At 60.0% G+C, this 24,952-nt stretch overlaps 2 protein-coding genes across 7 annotated transcripts in view; both read right to left on the bottom strand.

Moving 5' to 3' along the window:
* Positions 1–414: 414 nt before the first annotated feature.
* Positions 415–19,445, bottom strand: MTSS2 (MTSS I-BAR domain containing 2). Of its 4 annotated transcripts, none has more exons than XM_048223492.2 (14): positions 19,299–19,444; positions 14,359–14,420; positions 14,194–14,267; positions 13,301–13,385; positions 13,122–13,213; positions 12,961–13,035; positions 11,550–11,707; positions 11,013–11,120; positions 10,022–10,119; positions 8,282–8,504; positions 3,540–3,614; positions 3,031–3,207; positions 2,685–2,850; positions 415–2,607 (listed from the first exon to the last, which is right to left on the bottom strand). In XM_048223492.2, the coding sequence occupies exons 1-14, from the start codon at positions 19,365–19,367 to the stop codon at positions 1,853–1,855; spliced, it is 2,217 nt and encodes a 738-aa protein (XP_048079449.1). In that variant the 5' UTR covers positions 19,368–19,444; the 3' UTR covers positions 415–1,852. The 4 variants fall into 4 exon arrangements, with proteins under 4 accessions (XP_048079449.1, XP_048079452.1, XP_048079454.1 ...); XM_048223495.2 differs by having other exon boundaries at positions 8,282–8,408; positions 19,299–19,443; XM_048223497.2 differs by lacking the exon at positions 3,540–3,614 and having other exon boundaries at positions 19,299–19,445.
* A 1,562-nt stretch (positions 19,446–21,007) lies between these two features.
* VAC14 (VAC14 component of PIKFYVE complex) overlaps positions 21,008–24,952 on the bottom strand; it is a 100,653-nt gene continuing 96,708 nt past the window's right edge. For all 3 annotated transcript variants that reach the window (XM_048223491.2, XM_026495184.4, XM_057314227.1), the window contains exon 19: positions 21,008–21,612. In XM_048223491.2, coding sequence (XP_048079448.1) covers positions 21,450–21,612 — 163 coding nt within the window. In that variant the 3' untranslated portion in view covers positions 21,008–21,449. The remainder of the gene's footprint in view (positions 21,613–24,952) is intronic.

The raw sequence follows: 24,952 nt of genomic DNA, 5'->3' as shown, positions 1-24,952 counted from the left end.
GTAAATGCCAGCACAGCCCTGTGGGGAGGGGGCCGACCAACTCCCACCCCGGGCCTTCCCAAATGGGCCATCTGCTCCCCCGTCCTCTTCAGGCCCTCCCTCGCCTGAGCCCTCGCTCCAGGTGCCCTAACCTGGGCTCTCAGGTTGGCCTGAGCGTTCAGCAAGGCTGTTCTCAGACCTAGCAACTTACAGATCCCACTCTCCGTCTGCCCTCGGGAGCCTGGGGTGGCTCCATCCACCCAGGGGCCGCCTTGGTTCCCCAGACCCGCTTGGCCACCTTGCTTGGATCCCGGTTCCCTGCAGAAGAACTACCAGGAGCTCCAGCCTGGCACTGAGACTCCGACCCAACCCCATCCCATCCAGACCAGGAAAAGCCTGCTCTCCTGACCCCAGGAGGCCCCCCGCCCCACCCCCTGCCCTGTGGTCCCGCTGCCCCCCCGAGCTCGGCCTCCCTCTCTGCTGGCTTGCGGGACAACAGGAAGCCCTCCACTTGCCCTAGATGCACCTGCTTCTACCTGCTTCGAGATGGCGGGACTCAGTACGGGGAGGGGAGGGCACCCCCACCCTGCACCCACCACCAGCACAAGACTGGACTCCGGGGGGAGTGCCCCAGGATGGCATCTCCTCTGGCAACAGAGAGTCAAAGCCAATCTCCCTGGACCGCACCTCACCCCCATCCAAGCAGATGTGCCAGGGGCCCCCCCGCTCTGGCCTCTCCAACCTTATTTTGGCTTTGCTCCAGAAACTGGAGGAAAAAACAGCTGCCCCCTGGCTTTGGGGAAGACAGTTTGGCCCTCCTCCTCCTGCCTGGGCCCACCAGGCTACTGTGAGGACCCCTGTCCCTCAGGCACTCTCGGACACCCTGTACCGTCCACCCTGTCCCCACACACAGTCCTTGTCCAGTCAGCTCTATTTTATTATTCATAAAATAACCCCCCACACCCTCTACAGCTCCAGCCCCTATCACCAGCGGTGGCCGAAACTGTGACCAAAGTGCCACCACAGTTAAATTCTCAACGTGCCCAGGTGAGGACCACACCTCTGAAAGCAGTCCTGGGAGGCTGGCCAGATGACCTCCAGGCCTCTGCATTCCTGCCCGGCTGCCCTGACCCTCAACCCCAGCCACACCTCCCCCGAGGAGGGGAAACTAGGCCCTGAAGCCATCTCAGCCTCCACAGCCTCCTCCAAACAGGCCCCCACGACTCCCCTTGGGGTCCACGGCCCGGGGCCTCTCTCCTCCACAGCAGGCCGGGCTTCCCAACCTCAACCTGTCCCCCCCCCTTCACTGCCACTCTGTAGCTTTTCAGTCAAACCTGACAACTTAGCTGATGGGGCACCTGGCCCCGCCCCAGACAGCCTGCCTCCCTGACTGAGAGGAACCCGGCAGAGGGGAGAGAAGGGAGAAGGAAGGACAGGGGCCCGGGCAGCAGCGGAGGGGGCCGGCATTCGGAGAAGCCCCAGGCCCGGCGGGCCGGGAGAAGCTGGGCCAGGTCGCCTACGCTACCGCTCGGAGGGCCCAGACCAGGGCTCCCAGAGACGGGGGAGAAGGCAGGGCGTGTGGGAGAGGAAGAGGAGGGGCAGAGCAGGCAAGAAAGGTAGAAAACAGGCTCCAAATCCAGTTCGAGACCTGCGGGCTCAGAGCTGGCCAGCTTTGCTAAAGAAGTCAGTCCCTCTTTAAAGGCTGAAATCCAAGATGAGTGTCTTTCCATCACGTGTGATTAAAAAAAAAAACAAAACCCAAAAGCTTGCCTGGCTCTGCTGTCTCCTCGCTGTGCCTGCGCGCTGAACGGCTGCGCTTCACCTGCCAGGCCGCCTGCCTGTCGCGGGCCCAGAGGGCGGGAGGGTGGCGCCATCACAAGATGCGGGGCGCCGACCTGTCGTTGGTGACGGTCCTGCGGAGCCGCACCCCGCGGCGGATGGCCACCAGCATGTCTTCGGCCGGGGGGTCGCCCGAGGCGGCAGGGGGCGGGCTGGGCGTCTCCTCGGCGGGGGCGGCTGCGGCCAGGGCGGTGGGGAAGGGGAACTGGCCCTCGCCCAGGGCGTGGGCGCCCGCCACCAGCTCCCCGAGCTTCTCCACCAGGCTGTGCCGGTTGGCGGCCAGCTGCTGCTGCTCGTCGTCGTCGTCCGCCGCCAGCCCGGCGTAGCTGGCCGCCTCGGGGGCCGGGCTGGCCCAGGCCGTGTTGGGCAGGCTCAGCCTCTTCGGGGAGGCCTTGGCCAGGTCCGGGGCCAGGGGCGAGGCGGCCTCGTCGCTGTAGAAGACGCACTCCTCGCTGCCCGCCCGCGTGGGCCCCGCGTAGCCGGGGGAGTCGGGCACCGTGGGCGTCTTCACGGGCACGATGGGCGGCCGGATGGGGATGGGGCCGGCGCTGGAGAGCGCGCGGCGCACGGCGGGCTTGGTGGACGGCGTGCGGCGGATGGTGGCCACGCCGGGGGGCGCGCCCGAAGCGCTGGGCAGCCCCGCGGTGGAGGCGGGGCGCTTGGTCTGGATCAGGCGGCGGTAGTTCTGGGCGATGTTGCTGTTGCGGGGGATGGTGGATGACTTGTCGAACTCGGCGGGGCCCTCGGCCTCCGCGTCCCCGTTCACAGAGTAGCAGTCGTAGTCGGAGCCTGGGGGCACGGGATGCAGTGGGCCGGGGCCAGGGCTGTGAAGGCCCCTGTGACCCAGCCCCGGCCCCACCGCCTACCTTGGGAGGGGATGGTGTCCTCGGAGCACGAGGGCGTGGTGGTCTGCGTGCTGTAGCCGCTGGAGTACTGCAAGGAGTCCCGGCTGCTCTTCTGGTGCTCCAGGCTCAGGCCGCGCGTCAGCACCATGGCCAGGTCACTGGCCGCCGGGGACACCTCCTCACCGTGCTGGGGGTGGTAAGACTGCAGGCTGAAGCCTGGCTCCCTGCTGCCCACCTCAGCCCTGATTGCAGGTGGCTCCCGCCAGGGGGAGGAGGCTGGCCCCTAGACCACTTGCTGGGCCTCCTGGCACTGACCTGGAGGGAAGCTGGGGCCCGGGGCTGGGCTGCCAGGGGAGCTGGCGCCTACCTTGGCTGCGATGGTGGCAGGGGACATGCGGGGTCGTGGAGCCTCCTCTCCGCTGGGACCCAGGGTGCCCCCGCTGGCCAGGCCTGGCTCCGTGTCTCGGGGGTGCTCTGCTCGGTCCTTCCTCCGCTGCAGGCTGGTGCCTGAGGGCTGTTCGTGGGGGCCCACCTTGGCCCAGTCCTGCAGGGCGTGGCAGATGGGTCAGGGGGCCCTTGGCCCTGCCGTCCACGGCGAAGAGCCCCCTCACTATAGTTGAGGTTCAGGGTTTTCAGGCCCATATGGGGGCCTCAGGCTCATGATCATGGCCAAGGGCAGGGCACGGAGGGTGCCATGACCCCTCAGTCCCTCTGGGCCCAGGGGTAGGATGGCATGTCCCAGGAGGGAAAGATGTGTTGGGAGTGGCTGCAGGTGTGCCCAGGCGGCTTCTCCTGTGGGGAGCAGGCACTGTGTGCACCCCCCTCTGATTGACCCTGGACCCTCCCTGCTTCCCACTGCAGGTGGGGGGCACTGACCGAGGTGGGGGAGCTGCACTCGCTAACGGACTGGCAGGTTTCCGAGGCCTCTGAGGACGCAGAGCTGGAGGACTTCTGCCATGCAGAGGCGAGCAGGCGGGCGGACGGGGCAGGGAGGCCAAGAGGAGAGGAGAAAACAGACCTGGTCATAGCGCCGGCATGCAGCGGGGCATTCCGGCTCGGTGCCCCACCCCGCCACCCCTGCGAGCGTCTGCAGCAGATCTCAGCACCCTGAGCACACACTAAGGGCACCGATCGACCCCGCGGCCCAGCCCAAGAGCCAGAGGTTGTGAGAAGTAACAAGAGGACTCGCTGCTGACGGTCCGGACGGGGTGGGCCAGGGAAAGAGAGACACTAGGGAGGGCAGCGGGGCTGATGGTCCCTGTCATCTCAGAAGGGCCGGCCTGCAGGAAGGAAGGAGTCCACAGTTTGTCCTGCATGTGCAGAGCTGAGCTGCCTGTTAGCTATCTACGCACAGATGCGACGTGGGCAACCGCATTTACGGGGCTGGAGTTCAGGGAGAGGACAAGGGTGGAGCCACCAATCCACAGCCATGAGACAGAGTAAGGTCACGTCGGAGGCAAGGGCAGTTAGAGAGAAGGTTCAAGGACCTCAGGCACACCCATGCTCCGTGGCTGGGAAGAAGAGGAAGGTCCAGCAAAGGAGAGGAACAAGGAGCTGCCAGAGAAGTGGGAAAAAAACCATAAGCAGATGGTGTCATGGAAGTCAGAAGGCCCTGCCCTGTGGAAGAGGGATGGTCAGCAGAGCTGATGCTGCTGGGGGTCCATCCGATGAGCGCACGGAGACATCCCTGGAGATCTCGAGAACTAGGTCACAGAAAGGTGGGGGTGGAAGTCTGCTTTTGAGTGGACCAAGCGTGCAGTGGAGACTCCTGCCCTGGGCAGTCGTGGGGACTAAGTGGCCTGGGAAGCCCCCAACTCAAAAGAAGACACAAGAATGAAGACAAAAGCAGCCAGAGTGACACAGGACCACGAGGGCTCCCTGAGGCACACGCGGAGTACAGCACAGAGGTTGGGAGACTGGGCAAGGGCCAAGGTGAGGGGCTCGCCCTGTGATGGCCTGAATTAAGGCAGGGTTCCTGCAAAGGGTCCATTATTAGTACCACGCCTGCCCGGTCAAACTCTCCAAATTCTCCTTAATTTAGACCCCCAGATTTTTTTTTCTTTTTTTTTTTTTTTTGCAGTTTATGATGAACCAAGATCACCGAAATAAAAGGAAACAAAGAACCACAGGTGAGGATTCAGACGAAACAAAAACCAATTTGGATTCTTACCAATATAATTGTTAGAGCAAACAAAAACCAATGGAAAAAGCATTTGGAACACTCAGTGGAAAAATTCAATGTTAATTCATGAACAAACAAATACTTAAATTGGGGATAGAAGAGAACTTCCTTCATCTGATAGTAAAGAGTATCTACACAGATATCAGCATATTTTCCTTGGAGGGTGGGAAAAAGATAAGGATGCCCACCATTACCATCTCTGCTCAGTACTGAAGTCCTAGCAGGGCAGTAAGGCAAGAAAAAGTAGAAAGCAAAAGGACTGGAAAGGAAGAAAAACAGCAGTCATTACTCATAGAAGGCATGACTGTTGTACAGGCAGGATACTCAAAAGCGTCTATAGTTATCAGAACTGATGAGTGTTTTTAATAAAATTATTGAATGTAAGATCAATATACCAAAGAAAAAAATCAAATTTCTAAATATCAGCAGCCAACAAACAAATCCCTAAAAAGCCAATATAATTTAAAATAGCATCAGCAGGGGCGTCTGGCTGGCTCAGCTGGTTGAACACCTGACTCTTGATTTTGGCTCAGGTCATAATCTCAGGGTCATGAGGTTGAGCCCCACGTCAGTCTCCACACTCAGAGTGGAGTCTGCTTGTCCCTCTACCTCTGCTCCTCTCCCCACCCGCTCATGCACTTTCTCAAATAAATAAAAATTTTAAAACAAACAAAATAGCACCAATAAACATCAAATAAACAAAGGAAAAAAATTCCAATGATCAATGTGCAAGATCTTTGCAGGCAAACTACAAAACATCACCGAGAGAATGAAAAGCCAAAATAAATGGAGAGACATGATCACTCCCCAGGCAAAACCTCAGGAGTTGCTGTTATTGTTTTTTTGATGGAAACTTAGAAGCTGACATTAAGGAATACAAGGAACTGCGAAGGGCCAAAAATAGACAAGGTGATATTGAAGAATAACAAAGCTGGAAGACTTGTTACCACAAAGTTTCGTATAAAGTTACAATAGTTAAGGCAGTATGGTCTTGGTATGAGAGCACAAACCAACCAGCAGTACAGAATACAAACTCCCTACAAACAGCTACAGGTACATAGAGAATACCTGATTTATGACAAAGGCAACACTATAGTGCAGTGGGGGAAAAGACGGCCTTTCCAATAAACTGCCAGTTAGATATCTGTATGGAAAAATGACCCCTACCTCATATCACACGTGCGTGCACACGCGGCACGTGCGTGCGTGCACACACACACACACACACACACACACAATTCCTGATGAGCTGCAGATCAAAATGAAAAAGGTAAAAGAAAGAGGGTTTTCGAGAAAAATATCTTTGTGACCTTGGAGTACACAAACATATCTCAGGATGCAAAAAGCACACTTAGAAAAATGAATAAATTGAACAAACTGGACAGCCATTAAAATTAAGAATTTTAGGTCATTAAAAGACTCCATTATGAGAGTAAAAAGGGAACCCATAGAATCAGAGAAGATCTCAGATGAAGGAGTTGTATCCATAACATATAAGAAATTCTAGGAATCAATAAGAAAAAAAAAAAAAAACAACAACGACCTAATAGAAAAATGGGCAAAAATGTGAATAGGTCCTTCATAAAAGAGGACAGCCAAGTGGCCTTCAGAAGTATGAAAAGGTGTTCAACCTCAACACAGTAGGAAAATACCTTCAAAGTGTGGGGAGAGAATAACTGTCACCTCAGAATTGTGTCCCTGGCAAAACTTTTAAGAAAGACAACAAAATGAAGCATGTTTACAGATAAGCAAAAATCGAAAATTTACTACTATAGATCTATTCTAAAAGAACTTCTAAAAGATATGCTGTACTTTATAAAGAAGGAAGACTTTAGGTGCACGAAAAAATGAACAAAGAAATGTATAAACATATGGAGAAATCTCGACAAATACTATATGTACAAAATGATAGTGAAATTGAGAAGAAAAATGTCATTTGTGAGTGTTATAAAAAAGTAGAGAATAACATACAATAGCTTATAAGTTGGGAGAAAATGGGTGACTAAGTTAAAACATTTATTAAGATCCTTAAATTATTCAGGAGGTGAGAGCCTTTGTAATGATGTATGCTAAAATTTCAAGGTACCCTGTAAAAGAAAAAAATTGACTATAACTGACAATCTAGTAGGGGGGAACAAATGGGAAAAAGAAAAACAAATGGCAAGGGAAGAGACAAAAGAGGCACAGAAAAAAGCAGGATGAATAAAAAGAAGACAGAAGTCCAAATACGTCACTAATCACAATAAATATAAGTGGACTAAAAATACTGATTAAAAAATAGAGATCGTCAGACCGTATAAAAGAACATCTAGGCATCTGCTGTTTATAAGAGACTCATCTAAAACATAAAGATATAGTGAGTTTAAAAGCAAAGAGATGGGAAATGAGAATATTAATCTTGAACAGAATACAGCTGAGATAGCTGTCATGATATCAAACAAAAGAGACTAAGAAAGCATTATAAGGAACAGAAGATCAACTACATCATGTTAGAAGATTCAATTCACTATGAAGAGATGACATTTTCAACTTGTATGCATTTAATAAAAGACTCTCAAAATATATATAGCAAACATGCATAGAACTATATAGGAAAAATTAAATATAAAATTTTTCAATTATATGTAAGTGAAGCAGACAGAAGTGAACGGGAGAAATGAGGTAGAGACGGTCAGGGCAAACAACTCTTGAGAAGTTCTGTTGTGAAGAATACTAGGTGGCTGAAGGATAACACCGGGGGAAGGGAGGGCTTTTAAGACGCATGATCCTAGAGCTTGTCTGTATACTGATGGGAATGAGCCAGCACAGGGAGAGAGACTGGAAGTGTAATGGGGACATCCTTGAGCAAAAAAAAAACAGAACATAAAATACTGAGCCCAAATGGAGGCACTAGCCTAGACGGGGAGGAAGAGCAGACTGGATCCAAATGCAGTCACTGCTGACACTCTGAGGATAGCTCCCCGGGGCAGGTGGCCTGACCTCCTTTTGTCTTCTACTGTGGTCCCTCCGTTTGCCCATCTCACTGAGGCTGCAGGATCTGAGCCTGCATCCGAGGAGATCCGTCGGCCAGTCTCTGGGTTCAGAGTGAACTGGCCCAAGTGTGTAGAAGCAGGAGGATGTCCTGGGGCTCCTGGGGATGCCTTTTAGGGCCAGCCATCCCATCACAGCAAGCCTATGCATGGGGAGGGTCACAAGGGATCAGAGCTGCTAAGCAGCCCCCTCGGGGCTCCCATGGCTAAAAGACGGCAGTAGGTAAGGAATCAGGAAGTGGGGAGGAAGTGGGGCCATAAGAGCCCCTGCTCACACTGCTGTGGCAGATGCCGGCTGCTCTAGAAACTCGTCCACCTCTCCTTAGCCAGGTTGGTCCCCAGTGAGGTGGTCCTGGGGACCTCCAGGCAAGTCTCAACAGCTGCAGGCCCTGCAGAGACCTCCTCACCTGGCTGGTGATGTCTGAAGGCATGGGTGAGGGGGGCTTGGAGTACGTGGCGTCCTGGGAGACGAAGCCAGAGTCGTGGGAGGAGACGCTGGAGAGGCGGGCGGCGGCGGTGGCTGGCTGTGCCAGGCTGCGGTAGCGACAGGTGGAACTGGGTGAGTATGTTTGGGCACCCCCAGGCCACGGGGCTCCGCCACCCTTGGCACTGCTACTGCTGCTGGGGGCACTGAGGGAGTGAGGGAAGGGGGACAGCAGCCAGACAGGGAGACACAGGGTGCACGTGGAGGGAAGGATGACAGGACGAGGGTGAAGGAGAGAGGTGAGGGGCAAAGGAAGGAAAAGACAATGTCAGACTACAAGTCCTGAGACCTGGGTGCCACAGAACAGTTGGGTTCTGGGAGGGGGCAAAGGGGGCCCGGGCAGGGGACAGCACCCAAGAGCTGGCCCAGTACCTGCCCCTGGAGCACCCCAGTGTTCCAGGGCATGCTCAGGGCCAAGCAGTCACTTTGCTTTCTACTTTGCCATTAAGAACAGTAAACCTTAGATTGGTGATGGGGAAACTGAGTCACTAAGCATCAAACCTTGTCCCATTTGGGCTAGAACCTGACACAAATCTGACTCTTTCTGGACTGCCTCCACGAAGTCTGATCTTTGCCATCAAATCCTAACTGGATACCTAGAGTGTGGTGATGGTCTGTGTGGGTCCTGCACCCATCATTGTTCTCATCCCCTCAACCCCCTTGCGTGTGTCCAGCCCTCCGTAGCTCACATCCTCTAGGCAACCATGTCACTCTGGGCAATGAAGTTGCCTTCTTTCTGAATGTGATCCTGAAGCCACTCAGCCCCCCCTCCCCCCGGGTCATGGGTGTCCTCTGCCATCAACCCTCCCTGCTGTGACAGACACCTACCTGGAGTCCAACAGACCCAGGCCATCCTCCCTTGACAGGAGCTGCTGATGGCCATGCCTGGCTTACCTCCTGTGCCCAGGCGCCCAGCCAGAGGTGGTTCTGGGGAAGGGGAGCCTGGGACAGAGGGGCCTCCCCCACGAGTAACTCACTCTGTGCTCACTGCCCCCCACCTGAGGAACCTTGAATCTTAAATGTCTCCTCCAAATGCTGTCCTAGTGCCAGCCCTGGAGGCATCTCCGACCTGAGCCTGCACGGTGATGGAATGAGACTTCGGGGGCCAGCAGGGCCGGGGTGCAGGCTGGAGGCATCGGCCGGGAACCAGCACTCAGGAGCCAGCCCGGTTGGAATGTCCCTTACCTTGTGGCCTCAGCAACCTTCCCAGAAGCGTCTGTGTCCCTTCCTGATCTCAGATTCTTACTATCCCTCCACCCCCACCAACTCTGCTGGGCTGGGCAGAGCCCCGTCGTGAAATGCCAGGACACCGTGCCTCAGTTTCCCCTTCTCTGAACTGGAGACAACACCATACCTGATATGGCAGTGTTAGGATTCAGTGAAGAAAATGCATAAAGCACTTGGCATGGCCCCTGGCACCCAGCGACTGCTCCATAAACAAAGCCACTCTTGCCCCCGCTTCCCGCTACCACACGCCTGCGCTGGCAGCAGCCTTGAGATGGGGGTACGTCTGTCCTCTACGCCTGCATGCAAACTCCTCTGTGACGCCGTTGTGTGATTCTGGGGCCCGACAGCAGATCCTGATGCAGCTCTGCTGGGAGCCTACGCATCCCCTCCTCGGGGGCCCCTGCCCCTCCCCGCCCCCCGTCAACCCCGCACTGACCTGCACATGCTGGACTTCCGTGAGCCGGAGCCACTGGGCGACGATGGGGGGGTCTGGTAGGACCAGCTATAGTCTGAGCCCTTCAGGTCTTTGATCACCTGGACAGGGACAGGCATGGGGGTCACCAGAGGCAGCCCTCCTCTGCAGAGAGCCTTCTGGTTTTCCGGGAGTCCCCATGGAGGGCTGGTAGGGCCAGACGCGCCCCCCGCCCCTTCCTGATTGAGAGCCAAGCCCCACAGCAGACCCTCCAGGGGAGTCTGGAAGCAGGGCTGCCAGAGGAGGGGGGGCAGGGGAACATCAAGGGAGACTCTGCCCTCCCTGCTTTTCAGGGATGCGGCCCCCTCTTGGGCCAGGCAGGGGACATGGAAGAACCAGGTGTCACTGGCAGAGGAGCCAAGAGAGTGACCATGATGGAAACCATGGGGTTCAAATCCTGGCTCTCCTTTGTCCATTGGGCAAGTCTCTGGAACCTCACCGGCCCCGTTTTCTCCCGTGAAGAGCAGCCCATGGTTCCTGTCTTGCAGGGCCATTGGGGGTTTCAGTGGGATAGCCGTGGAAAGTGCTCGGCACAGTGCTGGCACACAGTAGGCACCGAGTGAGAGTAACACCACGGGCCTGTCAAGTAGGACTGACCCTCGTGCAGTGGGAGCACGGTGGTGAGCCGAGCGGGTGGCAAGTGTGGGCAGCTGTGTCTAGTTGTGTGCCTGGGTCTAGGGGAGGGGACAGGTTCTGCATGTGGATGACAGGCGTCACCAGGTCTGGCTTGTTCAGGGTGAGCCCCGGGCAGACACGGGACCTCCCCGATTTGCTCTCAGACTGAGGCCCCCACTGGGTCCTGGGCACACCACCCCGCCCCTGGGCAGGTGCTCCTGGATGTCCTACAGCATGTGTTGGGACATGTCTGGTCCTCTGTCCTCTTTTTTCCTCTACTATCCCCAACCAACAGCACGTCATCCCCTCCCCTGTCCCCTAGCTCCAGGACTGGCCGCACCTGCTCACTGGCGGGGGGCAGCTTGTGGGGTTCCGCTGTCAGCACCACCAGGTCGTCGATGATGCCCTGCAGGTGGGTGATCTCTCCCAGCATGGTCAGCTCGCCATTCTGGGGAAGCAGCGGGTCAGACCCACCGGCCCTGCCCCTGCCCCACCCCCCGCACCCTGGAGGAATGGGCCTCCCCTGGCTTCTCTCCTCTCACCCAACACTGCTCGGGTCTGACGGAGGCTGGAACTGGACACCCTGGGGCCAGTGTGACCATCTGTCCAGACCAAATTAGCACATCATGAGCTAGCAGACCTGTCCTTGGGCTGTGAGCACGCGGCTCTGAAGGGACCCAGCCAGGTATCACTGAGAAGTGGCCGAGGGGTCAACCCTGGGCCCTGGTCCAACCTGCTGGGGCCTCTGAGTCACCCAGAAGAACCCCCACCAGCAGCTCCCGAAGCCTGACTCTTGGAATTTCCTGATTTGGGGAGACCCTTCAACTAGCCCAATGGCGGGGATGCTGAGAACACCCCTCTGACTCGAGGGACCCACCACCACAGGCTGCAGGAACGTGATGAAGGTGCAGAAGCGCCCACGCTCCTCGATCAGGGCCCGGCGCACTGCCTGCTTCTCGGTCTCCTCCAGCAGCAGGTACATGTCGTTGACGTCCTGCAGGGCGCTGTCCAGCTGCGGCTGCAGGTCTCCTTTCCCTGGAGGGGTTGGGAGGAGAGGCCGCGCTGGGGACGCCGGCCCGGCTCACTGTGTGCATGGCTCAGGCCCCGAGGTGCAGTCCCTGGCCGTGGGGCTGGGCCCTACCATGGGGGTCTGGGGACCGGGGAGGGCAGCCAGGACTCTGGCGCTTGTGCTGGGGCTGGTCCCAAAGCAGGCAGAGAGGACAGACGCACACACCGGAAAGACACCAAAGCTGCAAAGCCAGCCGGGACCTGGAGTGGCCGGAGCCACCGGGAGCCACCCTGGGAGCAGGCGTGCTCAGGCAAGCCCAGCAGAGGCCTCCAGAGCTGAGACTTGCATCCCCAGGATACCCTCACTGCCCGAGGGCGAGCAGCCCCTCACCGCACAGGGCACAGCGAGAGGGCGGGAGCGGACAAAGTAGAGCCTGGGGGCTTAGCTGCAGGCCAGGCCACTGAGAGGTGCGGGGGGGTCAGGAGAGCTAGGGGGTGGACCCCGGGGGAAGGGGTTGGGCTCCCACTCAGCTCAGGGAGTAATGCACAAGGACAGCAACAGCGACACAAAGCAGCAGTGAGAGAGACAGAGAGAGGCAAGAGGATGATGTAGAGATGATGAGACAGGAAGTGAGAAGGCGACAGGTAACTGGGCGGGCCTGGTGGGAGTAGGGCAGCCAGGGCCTGTGCCCCCCACCCCGCCCGCTCCAACCCCTCTTAGCCTGGCAGACTGACCCAGCAGTGGCCTGAGACTCATCCCTGGCCAGGGGCCCCCAGGGCCCCAGGAGGACCGTGCCCCGGGCCCCTCCCTCGCTGGACCGACCGCCTTCCTCGCTCCTCCTTGGCCTGGAGAGGCTCCTTCCAATGGCCCTGAGCTGGGGGAGACAGACAAATGGGACAAGGACGGGAGGAGCAGCTGGAGGGACAGACATTTGACTTACCAAGTAGCTCTACAGGAAGGATGTGGGAGGAGGAGAGGAGGAGAGACAGAGAAAGAAAGAATGTGTGAAAGACAGCCGGATGGAAAGAGCCACTCCTGGGGCAGGGGTGTGGGGGCCTGGGCCTGTTGGGCCTCCTGCTGCCTCCTTGAGAGGGGAGGGCTTGGGCCAGGTCTGGGGTGCAGGGAGGCTCCCTCTGTCCCACCCAGCAGGTTGGAGGGTCCTGTATCCAGGATAGGGCCCCTCTAGCCAGGATGATGTCTTGGGGCACCCTCCAGGGTGTGGGGGATACAGAGTGGGGCTCCATGGGGCTACGCTTCCATGGGCCACTGTGGGCTCTACCTTTGCGTGCTTTCTTCTGCAGCTTCAACGTGTCTGAAGACTTTTTCTTGATCTCATGTCGGGCTCGTTTATACTCTGTGCACAGGGTGAGAGAGGAGTGCTATGATGGGGGGGCTCTGCACAACGGGGACAGGAAGCCCCGGCCCGAGCCCGGGGCCTACCTTTTGCGTGGTCCTTGTCCAGCTGGTTGGCCGACTTCTTCCAGTCCTCGATGCGCTCCTGCAGCGGGTTGATGAGGCTCTCCAGCAGCGCGCTGTGGGCGGGGCAGGAGGGTCAGGGTCACCAGCGAGGTCTCCCTTCGTCACCCGCGCCCGCCAGCCCGACCGCGGCACCCACTCACTTGGTGAACTGCCGCAGCTTGGTCTCGATGCTGCGGTGGCGCATGCACATGCGCGTGAGCGCCGAGCCAATGTCCCTTGTGGCCCCTGGCGAGGCAAGCACGCAGCGTGGGAAGGGGCCGCCGGGGCATCTGCAGTCCCAGCCTCGGCCACGAGGGGGCGCGCCGACCACTCAGGCCTTGCTCGCAGCCCGCGCCCCGCCCCCAGCACTGCGCGATCCCGAGAGGCGATCCCGCCGTCGGTGCGGGGGATTTGGTCGGTTCTCAGTATTTGCCGAGACTCTTCTCTGTGCCGGACCAAGGCCCTGCCCATGCCCGCCGTGCCCGCCTGCTGCAGCTGCAGGTGTTCTGGTGGGCAGGCCAGTGCTAGAGACCGTCCAAAGGGCTAGCCCAAATCCCCTCCAGCCCTGGTGGGAACCCCCTCCAGGTGCCCAGAGGCAGGCGTGAGAGTGCGAGCAAGCGCCCGCTACCTTGGTTCTCAGGGGCCCAGATCCTTGCTACTTGGACTAGAAGGCAGAGGAGACGCCAAGGCCAACAGGGGACTGTCTGCCCCTGCGTGCTCTCAGACGGGCAGATGCGAGGGGGTGAGAGGATGCCATGGTCAGACGCACTGTACAGAAGGCTGAACAACTGTGGTGAGGGTCGGAGCTGGCCGCCCACGGCAAGAACGGAACCCCCGCCGTAACATCCCTGTCACCGTTCACCCACTCCTGCCTGCATGCCACTAGTGCTAAGAGGCTCGCTCTCTCAACGACCAGCCTATTCCATTAGGGAACAGAATTCAGGGTCCCACCTCTGGGCCCATGTCGTCTCCCTGGCTTACACTCCACTCAGCCTTTCCAGCCTCCAAGCCCAACCTGGGGCGTACCCAACCTCCAGCCACGCCCCCTCCCCACCTCGGGTGTTGGTGGCCATGTCTGCCACTTTCTGGAAGGCATCCAAGAAGGCCACAGCAGCCAGCACAGTGGTCCTGGGGAGATGGACAGTGGGATGGTCTGTGGGTGAGGTGTCCTATCCTCTGCCCATCCCCTCCCCAGCTGGGGCACCCTCGGCAGCCTCACCTCAGCTGGGAATGCAGCTTCGTGGCCTTGGAGTTGAAGTCCTCCCAGATGGGGTAGGAGCTCTGCCGAGGAGACGGAGACATAATGAGATTATGGAGGCTGTAAGGCTGGGCTCCCCACATGCCTCGGTCCAGATTCTGGGCAGTTTCTGAGAGAGTGGCCCTGCCCCCGTGGAGAGGGAGGCTCCTAGGCCTTCTGGGATGACAGAGGACCAAGGACAGAGCCACAGGGATTGAGGAAGGCCTGGCCCCGGGAACACGTGCCTTTTTTTGCTCATCCCTCCCTCCTTGACAGTAAGTCTGGCCTACTGTCTACAGAGGCCACTGTTTTGGCCCACATCCTCCCTCAGGGGAGATGGAAACAGAAAATGGCAGGTTCTGTCTCCTCGGGGTTCTCCTAGGTTCTGGCAGGGGTTCTGGGCTGAGCTGTGTGAGGGGAACCGTGTCCCTGTGGACACAAGCAGGATAGGCCACACAGCAAGGGGAGCAGAGGCCCAGTGTGCACCAGCAGGGCTTCGCCATGCCGGGTCTCTAACTGGGGCCTCTGGGGGCGCCCACCCTGGGCCCCGGAAGCTGCTACCAGCCGGGACACCCATCCATCCCAGGCCCGGGGCCTGCGGAGCCTGTGACTGCTGCAGGGCCCAGCCAGCCTGCCCAGGACAGCCAGGCCCCAGGCTGAATGGGGCCTTGTGCGGCCAACAGAGCCACCTTTCTCCACCCCCAGTTCCCCTCCCCTCCTGGGGACACAGTGTGGCCTTTATCCCAGCCTGGCCCAAAGCTCTGAGTTGGGAGGGGGTTTCCCAGTGGGGAGGCTGGGCTGTTGGCGACCAAGTTGTCCAGTCTGATCAAGGGGCTTTTCTGGCTAATGCGCCCTCCCATGGCGCCTGGGTCCTGAAGAAACCTCAGCCCTGGCCTAAGGGCCCTGTGGAGGCCTGGATGCTTGCAGGGGAGCCCAAGGCCAGCAAAGCCCCAGCCCCAAAGGGCTTCTAACCCTCCCTTCCATGTAGGCTGGGGTGCTCAGTGCTGGGGAAACAGAGAAGGCAGAGACCCCTGCCCTCAAGGCTTCAGAAGGAGGCTCTGCCAGACTGGAACCCAGGGGCAGGTTCTAGATGGCCTCTCCAGCTGAGGACAGCCTGCAGGGACGGAAAGGAGACAGGACAACTTCTGACAGCCTTAGAAGCTCCCTCCCCTCCCAACCCAGCACAGCCAGTGCCCAGGGAAAGCAAATATTTGAGAAGTTCACACAAGCTGGAGCGGGACGGGGGAGGCTGTGGGTGGGCTGTCTCCATGTGTGCACAGTTCAGGGTAAAGTAGCCTGGTAGGTTGTCCCTGGCAATCCCAATGAGCTGACCCTCACCTTGGCACCCCCAAGAGTCTTCTGAAAGGTGGCATGCTCACATCACCTCAACATCCCAGCCCTGAAGCCTTGCTAAGACCTCCAGGGAGAAGAGACAATGCTGAAGAGGCAGGGGTCCAAGGGCAGTTGTCCTGGCCCCCAGGACACCTTCTCGGCCCCTCAGCAGCCTCTGGGCAGTCTCGGAGCACAAGGGATTAGGTGAAGCTGGGGACAGACAGGTTCCTACCCCAGACAGTCCTTAGGCTGAGGCCCATCTCCCCGGCCTCCAGCCAGCCAGGCTCACTCCATCTCAGACCCTTACCCCCTCAGCTTTACCAGTGGGGAGGGGACAAGACAGGGCATGGGGGAGGCCTGGCCTAGTTCCTCCTCAGCAGAGGGACCCGAGCACCTTGGTCTCTAAGGACCGGGGCTCCATCCCCACCGGTATGTAATTCATAAAGGACCCTGGAGATGAAGAGGTGTGTGTGTGTGGGGGGGGGTAGCTGGAGCAGCCAGTGTCCAGGGTAGTGTCTTCAGTGCTCACCTGGGCCCATGCCCCCACCCTGGCCATGCCCTGGCTGTCAGGCTCTAAGACTCTGGGTTACCACTAGTGGCAGTGACCGCTCCTGGCCATGCCGGGCACTGTGTGAACGAAGCCCATTGCACTGGGAATGTGTCAGATCCTTAGCACAGCCCCGTGAAATAAATACAACTATCACCCCCATTCCACAGGTCAGGAAACTGAGGCTCAGAAAGATTAACTGACTCGCTCAAGGCCTCCAGATGGCAGAGGCAAGATCTGATTCCATGTCTGACTGATCACTACCCGTACTTCCAGGGGTACAGAGAGCTCAGCATCTGGGCAGCAAGAGGGGAGGGGACAGGAACTGCAGGGATGGGGGAAACCCCCACTCCGTCCCCAGTGCTTGTCACCAGAGGCGCTCAGGTGGATGGCGCGAGTCTGATGCGGAGGCCGCTGGGACTCCTGGCCCTCGGAGACTCTGTCTCTTACCTGGCAGGGACTGTCGTCCTGGCTGTGATCCTAGAGAGACGGCTTTCTGGATGACCCTGGACCAGGGCTCCCCTCTGGACCTCAGTTTCCTCACCTGGCAAATCAGGCTGGGAACTACACCTACAGTACTGGGTCTGTGTGAAGACTCGAGGAGGCACTGCAGGGGAAGCACTTAGCACCTTGCCCAGTACGCAGTAAGCGCTCAGTTAATGCTGGTTAAAAAATGAGGGGGCACAGGGTCCCTGCCTCTGGCTGGAAGCCCCTTCCACCCAGCAGGGCCTATGTCTGGGCCACACTCCCCACTTTTGGGAGGACAGGCGAAGTTTATGGGCCCATTTTCTGGATTGGCCAGTACTGAATGGAGGCCCACTTCACTCTGCTGAAGGAGCTTCGCCCCGTCCTGCCATCTTGGGCAACCCTCTGCCCCTCTCTGAGCTTCAGTGGGCGGTCTGGCACCCACCCAGGGGGCATCTAAGCTGAGTTAAGTGAGGCACAGAGGCAGGGAAAGCTCCTGAGCTCCCCACCCCAACTCTGAGCTGGTGCCCTCCTCCTGATCCTCCAGCCTCCAGGTGCAGCTCGGGGCGGCCTCGATCCTGCTCTGCGGCTGTTGTGGGGCCTGTGGACACGCTGTGGACAGGCCTCGTGGGGCAAGCTCAGTCTCTTCAGTTTGACCCCCTTCCTCTGTGGAAGCCCCGCTCCTTCTGTGGCTCAGATCACCAAGGGAAACAGCCAGAAGCTGCCCCCCCCAAATCCAGGTGATCAACCTCCAGGTGGCCGAGTCCCTTCTCTGTCCCTGACCTGAACACATGCATATGTCCCAAGTACCTGGCATCACCCCAGGTGAAACCTACACATGTCAGAAAATCTGGCCTGAAACTCTTGGTCTATCTCCCTTTTCCTTCTGTCTGATCTCCAAGTTCCTTGCAAATTGCCTGGGGAGGGAGGGACAGTGTTGTCCCTCGTCTCTGAGCAGAGACGATGCTCCTCTCTGCAGTGTTAGCAGAGGAGGAGGGTGCGGGAAGGTCCCATTCTCTGCCAGCCCCGGGGGTAGCTGGGGGAGGGTGGTCTGGGCTGCCTGGTCCCAGGAAGGGATCCCAGTGCCAGGGCTTTGATGTCCACAGGACAGAGGGCCTGCTGAGGGCAGGGAGAGGCCAGGACTTCTGAGGGCTGCCAGAGGGGCCCAGAGGTAGAGCTGCAGGGGATGGAGGTCTCAGGGGAGCACCCTATGTGGGGGGTGGGGGACATCTATAGGCTGCTAACCCTGTAGTCCTAGGTGGGGATGGCCTCAGGCCTTTTCCTGGGGCAGAGATCCGGCAGCTGCCCCTAGGCCTGTCCCCCCCCCCCCCCCGCCCCCGGCAGCACTGGGAGCCTCCAGAAGGGCCTGCCTGGCCGCTGTGGGGCTAGCTGCACTGGTGTGTGGTGTCTCCTCCTGGGCCTGTGATGTCACTGTGGGAGTCTGTGTTGTATACTTGGGGAGTGTGTGATAGGGTAGGGACTCTCAGGAGTTCATGTGGAGAGCCCCGTTCTTTCCCCTGCCCCACAATCCTGCTGCAGAGGAGAAAGGTAGGAGCATTGTTCCCGGCCCCCATCCTGTCACTGGAGCTGGAACTCCCCTCTGCCTAGTCAGCCTGGGCCAGCCCTCCAAACCCTGGCCTCTCTGGGAAGAGGATCTTCCTTGCTCCCCAGATCAACAGAGAGGGGTGAGGTCAGGGACAGAGTTGGACAGTCTCCTTAATGACCTTGAGCCATTCCCAGGCCTCAGTTTCCCCACCTATTGAGCCAGTGGTGAGCCAAGAGTTGGTGGCTTGCTCCTGTCTGGCCTTGGCCAGTCATGGAGGGGTGCTGGGGGTTGGTGCTGAAAGCCTGGGGTGGTAGGTTCTCCCTTGGGGCTGCTCCAGAAACCCCAACCCTCTCCCTTCCTCCCTCCAAGGTGAAGACAGAGGCCTTGGGATGCAGGGACGGTCAGCCTGAAGACCTTGGAATCCTGCAGCTTCCTAGGGCCTGTTTCTGGGGACCTGGGCAGGGGTGGGGGTGGGGGTGCAGGAGTCGCAGGGTCTAGCACAGAGGCCGAGGCCGGCAGGGAAGGAGTTAATGGTTCTCTGCTTTATTATTTTCCCCTGCTTTGGCGGTGACAGCATTGTCTGGGCTCCAGGGCCGTAGGGGGGGGGGGGGGGAGAGTGCACGGTGGTGGTAGGGGGCGGAGGCCGGCGAGACCCGGGACCCATCAAATTTAGGGCCGTAGGGTCGACACGGGAGCCAAACCCCATTCATGATTTGGGGGGTCGGGGGCGCAGGGAGCCCGCGTGTGAGCAGGCTCCGGGCGGGACCCCATGGGGGCACTACGACCCGGCGACCCCGGGCAAAGACCCCGGGCGCAGGACGGACACCCAGCCCACGAACACCCACACCCCCTCAAACAGGCACCCCAAGACCCAGGCACACAGCAGACGCAGGCCGGACGCGTTCAGACAAGGGCATACATACGGCGCAGCGCGCGCACACAGCGGGGCCCGAATGCCCGCCGCCACTCGTCCCCAGAGGGGACCCGCACCCGCGCGCCCGCCAGGCAGCCCGCCCCGCCGCACCCCGTTACCTTCATGTCGTTGACGATGGCCTGGAAGAGCCCTCCCAGGGCGCCGCACTCCTTCTCCGCCGTCTCCATGCTCGGCTCGGCTCGGGTCGGGCCGGGCCGGGCGGCGGCGGCGGCGGCGGCGGCGGGCGCGGGCAGGGGCGTGGGGCGCCGGCAGCCGGCAGCCGAGGGAGCCGGGCGCGGCGGGCGCTCGCTCCGGGGCCGGGCCGGGCCTCCGCCTCCGGGCGGCGCTCAGCGGCCGGCCGCGCGGCGCTCCAGGGTGGCGGGCCGCGGCTGGGCGGCGCGGGCCATGGCGCGGCGGGGCGGACGGGCGGCGCGGGGGGCGCGGCGCGGGCAGCTGGCTGCGCGGCCTCGGCGCGGGGACTGGAGCGGCGGCGGTAATCCGAGCCGCCGCGGCTCGGGCGTCACGTGGGTGCGGCGGAGGGAGGACCGCGGCGGGGGTGGGGGGCGGGGGCTGTGGGAAAGGCCGCCCGGGCGCAGGCCCATTCAGCGCCGGAGCCCGGCTTTGAAATCCGAGCCCGGGCGCAGCCAGACGGGCCGGGCGAGCGGGGCCGGCGGGTTCGGGCGCCGCCGCGGGCCGGGGGCGGTGCTGGGGCGGTGCTAGGGCGGGGCCCACCGGGCTGCCTGGCGGGTGGGGACCGGTGGTTGGGTGTCTGCCGCCGGGGAAGGGGCTCGGCACCCCCTACAGCCTGTGGTCTCCGGCCCGGGTCTTCCCGCGCTTTTAGCGGAGGGGCGGCGGGCTGGGCTCCGGAGCGTCCCGCGGACACGATATACGACTCACGGGGGCGCGTGGGGTGTCGCCCACCTTGGGACGTTCCATTCCGGGCAATGACGAGTCCGGACGGTCCTCCAGAAGCTCTTTGGTTGCTTTTCCAAACGGTGCCGAAGCCACTCGCATTGGGGGCGGGGCAGGCTGAGCTTTTGGGGTGTCGTGACCAGGTCGGGCAACCTGCTTACTCGGCAGTGGGGGCCGGTGTCAGAGCAGCTGAGCAGAGGTGGGCTGCCGTCTCCAGTCCCCGTCGCCTGGATACACGTGTGTGGGGACGCACGCGTGTTCACGTGGACGACCAGCGAGTACAGCCTGTCGTCCTGGAGACTCCGGGCAGGGAAACCCACCCTCCCTGCGCTACGCGGGGCCCTGGGGAACAACGCACACGCACTCATTCTCGCCCTCTCCCCGGGCCATCATGAGAACCACCTGGGAGCTCATTAGGCTAGTCAGAGCCTTCCCAAAGCCTGGAATCAGGTGGACTCTGGCCTACAGGTGTGTTAATGAGCCTTATTTCGCCAAACCAAGGTGGGCACCTAGGACGCCTCCTCTGTCCCCGCGCTGGTCTGGGCCTTCCCTTCCATTTCCAGTGATGTGCAGCCTGCAGTGAGTGCCCTTTCATTCAGAAACTCAAGGTGTGGTTCATCTGTTCAATGGGGACATGGCCCATTACCCTGGGGGAATCTGGGTGGAAAAGTCCGATTAGGTGCCTGGGAAGGTAGGGTTCAGGGTTTCAGGCCAGTGCCTGGTGGTCTTCAGGAAGGGGTGGTTCCGAGAGGTGAGAACTGGGACCCAGAACACACCCATCAGGGCACTGTGCGGGGGACCAGCCTCTCTAGGTGCAGCCAGCACTCCAGGACCAGCAACATGATCCTGGAGCAGCTGTGGGCATCAGGCAGGCAGAGAACAGGTGCCCGTGGGAAGGAGCAAGCAGGTGCGGTTGAGGGTTTTCCATCATTTCTTTATTGGGGCAGGGGCTGTATCATTGATTCGGACTTCTGTGCTGGTCCCTCTTTGCAGACAGGTCTGCATACTTCTGTGTACACACACACCAGCACAAGACCAGAACTCTGGTGGGCTGGAGAGCTCAAGCTCTTTTACAAGAGGGTATCAGAAAGAGACCTGTTCCAGAGAAGGGGTGGTGTCTGAGGCTTCGGCCCCACACCGGTGGGACGCCAGCTCTGTCTGAGCGCCAGGGTGCAGCCCACAGGCCCAGGGGGCGGGGCTACGAGGGGGGGTGCACAGCCTCGGTGCCCCCACCCCGCGCTGGTGGCCAGGCCCAGCCCTCCCCTCCAGGCAGGTCTGTGAGCTCCTCAGGGAGGGGGCCTGAAGACCCTGAATGCTCCATGGGGCCACTCCTTGGGCCCTTCTCCATGCCGGGCCTGTCAGAGGACAACCCTCCGGTCCAGGTGATCCCCGCGCCCGCTCCGCTGGTGCCTCACTTCCAGGTGCTTCTTCTGGACCTTCTCAAAGTGCTGCAGCAGCTCTGCGTAGTCGATGCTCGGGGAATCTGCTTTCTGCGACTTGGGGGCTGCCTGTGGGCTGTCTCTGGGAAAGGAGAAGGGCTCAGCATCAGTCTTGGCACACACGGGAGGGAGCTGGGGAGCAGGCGGCACCAGGCATAGGAGGGCAGGGGTCAGGGTTGGGCCTGGCCACAGGCTCACGGAGCTCAACCTTGGGGAGTGTGTCTGCCTCAGGCCTGCACCCCTTGCCCAACGGTCAGCCCCAAAGTAGGGGAGCCCCGTGAACATCCCCTCCCCCTCAGTTGCTGGGACCAGTCAATACTTCTGCTTGGATATGGTCTTCGGTCTGTGGGCTGGTGATGGGGCCCAGAGCAGGCATCTCATCGGGAAGCACTTCCTGTTTACGACTGGCTCCCTTTGGGGTGAAAGCCAGGGCTAGCAGCCAGCCAGGAAGCCAGCTGGGGCCTGGAACAGGGTCCAGGGAGAAGGGGGAGGAGGCAGCCTGGCCCTTTCTCTGTGGCAGGACTAGGCCTGCAGACAACAGGGATTGTCTATTGCTAAAAACTCTCTACTGGGCCTTCAGCTTGGCAGGACATTGATGTTTGAGTGTTGGGGTCCAGAGGCCTGTGGTCATTCCGCCCCTGGGCAAGGACAGCTGGTTTTGCCACCAGGCATGCTGACGGTTCCTACAACTCCTGTTGTTACCACCCTCCCTAGCTGCTCTGTACGGCTGCACAAGTTGTGCAGAGTGCTGCTACCATGTGCCCGATGCTTTCCAGAGTCGTGCAGGGTAGTAGCCCTGTTCAGCTTGCCCCAGGGACTAGATCCCCTGGGACCCCACCCTGCTTCTAACCACCCTTCCAGAGAATCTCCTGAAAGTCTGTTCCTCTCATCTGAGCCTCATTGGCTTAGGAAACAGATCTGTGTGGGATGGAAAAGTATTTGCTTCTAGCCCCTAAGGTCTGGTGGCCCTGGTAAGTGGGTCTCATGAAGGCTATGGGCTGTTCATCAGAATCCTTGCACCCCCTGAGTTCATGGAGGGACCCAATATTGGGGCACAACAGCTGAGCACAGGAGCCAGGTAAGTCTGGATCCAACTGTAACACGGCTACTTCCTAGCCATCTGACCTTGGACCCGTGGCTCAGTTTCCTCATCTATAAAGGGCGACGGCCACAGGAACCGCCATGGGGTGGTTGTGAGGATTCTTTCAGATTCAACACGCAAGAGCTTAGCCTGGGGCCCAGCCCCAGCCTGATGGGCAGCCACTGTGGCTACAACCCTGCCCCTCTGAGGGGAGGCTGGCCAGGGCCCAGCAGCTCGAGCCTGCACGTCGTGGCTCAGCCCACTTCGGGGGAAATGATGGCACATCACCCAAAGGCAACCCTCACCAATGAGCCTGGCCCTGACAGGCAGCTCTGACCATTCACCTGGCTGCCGGCGCAGGACCAGGGGTAGTGGGAGCCCTTCCCGTGGTCAGGATGGAGCTGGAGCTCGGACATGGCCCCCTGCACCGCTATGTCCTGCTGAAGATGCACCACCTGACGGCAGCGGGGACGGCGGCTCGGCCGTCGCTTTCCTGGGCCTCGGGCAACATGGGCTCAGCACAGAGCGAGAGGAGCCGGGGGGTACCAGCTCCGGCTGCTGTATTCAGCTCCCCGCGAACAGGAAGGGGCCTCCCTGTCACGGTAGCTCTGTGGTCCAGCTGTCACCGTCCCGAGAGAGTAACCCGGGCTTCTGAGGAGGCTGAGGGACACCGTGCAGCTCAGAGCTCTAGCCAGGAAGTGGCCAGGTGCTGCCCCAGCCCAGCGGGCCGAGACGCGGGAGAGACCTGTGGGCCCAGACAGGACACCGCAGTGTGTTGCTGGATGCTGGGCATCCTGGGTCTGTATGCCGCTCTCTTCGACACTGATGGGGAGACCAGGTGTTAGGTCCAGAGGTAGGACTGAGATTAGGGGTTTCCATGGAGATGCCAGCCGTGGCAGCAAACCTGGGTGATCTGCACAGATGTGGCCCAGGGAGCATGTGGGGGCAGGGAGGAGCGGGCCATGCCTTGCACTCTCAGGGTGCTCAGTGACTCGGCCTCCCTGGACCCCTCCTGGCCTGAGGTCTTGCGAGCAGGGAGGCGCGTGTCCCATGCAGGGAGGGTAGGTCTCCTCTGAGCATGCAGACTGGGGCTCCTCTCCCTGCCTGTCACAGTGGCCTGGCTGCTGCTCAAGCCCTTCATGTTCTGTTTACGACACCCCGCAGGCAGTCAATGGCTGGGGGACACCCCACCAGCAGCGGAGATGGGATTCCAGAACCCAAAGCCAGCCTCTCTCCTGCTGCCCCGCCCATGCACCTGTCACCAGCTTTTGCTTCAGAGGTTCCCTCCTGCCTCACTCAGATGGTCTCTGGGGAGTGGCCTGGAGGCATGAGTGGGGCCAGGGTCTCCGAGGCCTGCTGGCGCCTCGAGTACACAGAATGAGGGATGGGTGAGGGGTGCAGAAACCCCCCAGCTGTTCCTGGCTTGCAGGCCTGTCAGGCAACCCAAAGCTGTCTTCCAGCTGCCTGCCCCTCCCAGGGCTGAGACTGTCCCTGTCTCCCTCTCCAGGGTGTGAGCTGTCCCTCTGTGCCCAACCCTGCAATCTGACCCCTCCCCCAGCTGTTCCTGGGGCCCCCTCCCCACCCAACGTCTCCCTACCCGTATCTGTGATGGCTCTTCCTCGGTCCCTGCAAAGAAAGGCTAGGCACCCAGGGCCTTGAAGGCTGGGCAGAGCCTCAAGCATCCATTTAGCCCAACCGCTCATTTACTAATGAAGAAATGGAGAGCCAAGAGAGGGATCTGAGGTCACAGACCAAATCCTTAGCAGAGCTTGGACCAGATCCTAGTCCAGGCCTGGGACCTGCCCACTGACCTGAGAACCCAGAGGTCTCAACCCCTTGGCCCAAGACTCCCCTGACTCTGACCGTGGGAGGCTCAGGGAGAATCCTTTTTCCCCAGCTTCCCTCTACGAACTTGTACCAGGGCCTGGAGCATGCAGGGAGGGCTCCTACTACCGTGAGCTTTACACCCCCACCCCCAACAAGGAGACATTGCGGGCAGAGCTGTGACAGGGGGATGGCCCTTAGCAGGGCAGAGTCTGTGGCCTGGCCCAGAGGACTCCTTCAGGAAGGCAGCCTGGATGGGGTTGGGGGTGGGGACCAGAACCAAAGGTCACAGGGAAGCAGCCCTTCTCGCCTCCTTCTCTCCTTCTCTCCAGCTGCACCTTTTCTCCTAAGTGCCTGCCACAGTGACCCTAACACCATCTGCACATTGGAAAGGCTGGTGCAGAGGGTAGGCCAGTGAGGCTTTGGTGTGGCTTCAGGGCCTCTGAGTCCCAGGAGCTGGAGGTGTTCCGGGCAAGGGAATCCAAGGGTGAACCCAGCTCCCTGCTCCCCTGGGGAT

The sequence above is a fragment of the Ursus arctos genome, unplaced genomic scaffold (genome assembly GCF_023065955.2).
Source record: "Ursus arctos isolate Adak ecotype North America unplaced genomic scaffold, UrsArc2.0 scaffold_19, whole genome shotgun sequence".
NCBI classification, from domain to species: Eukaryota; Metazoa; Chordata; class Mammalia; order Carnivora; family Ursidae; genus Ursus; species Ursus arctos.
The sequence above is the reverse complement of the archived record's forward strand: the minus strand, read 5'-3'. Positions and strand labels throughout refer to the sequence as shown.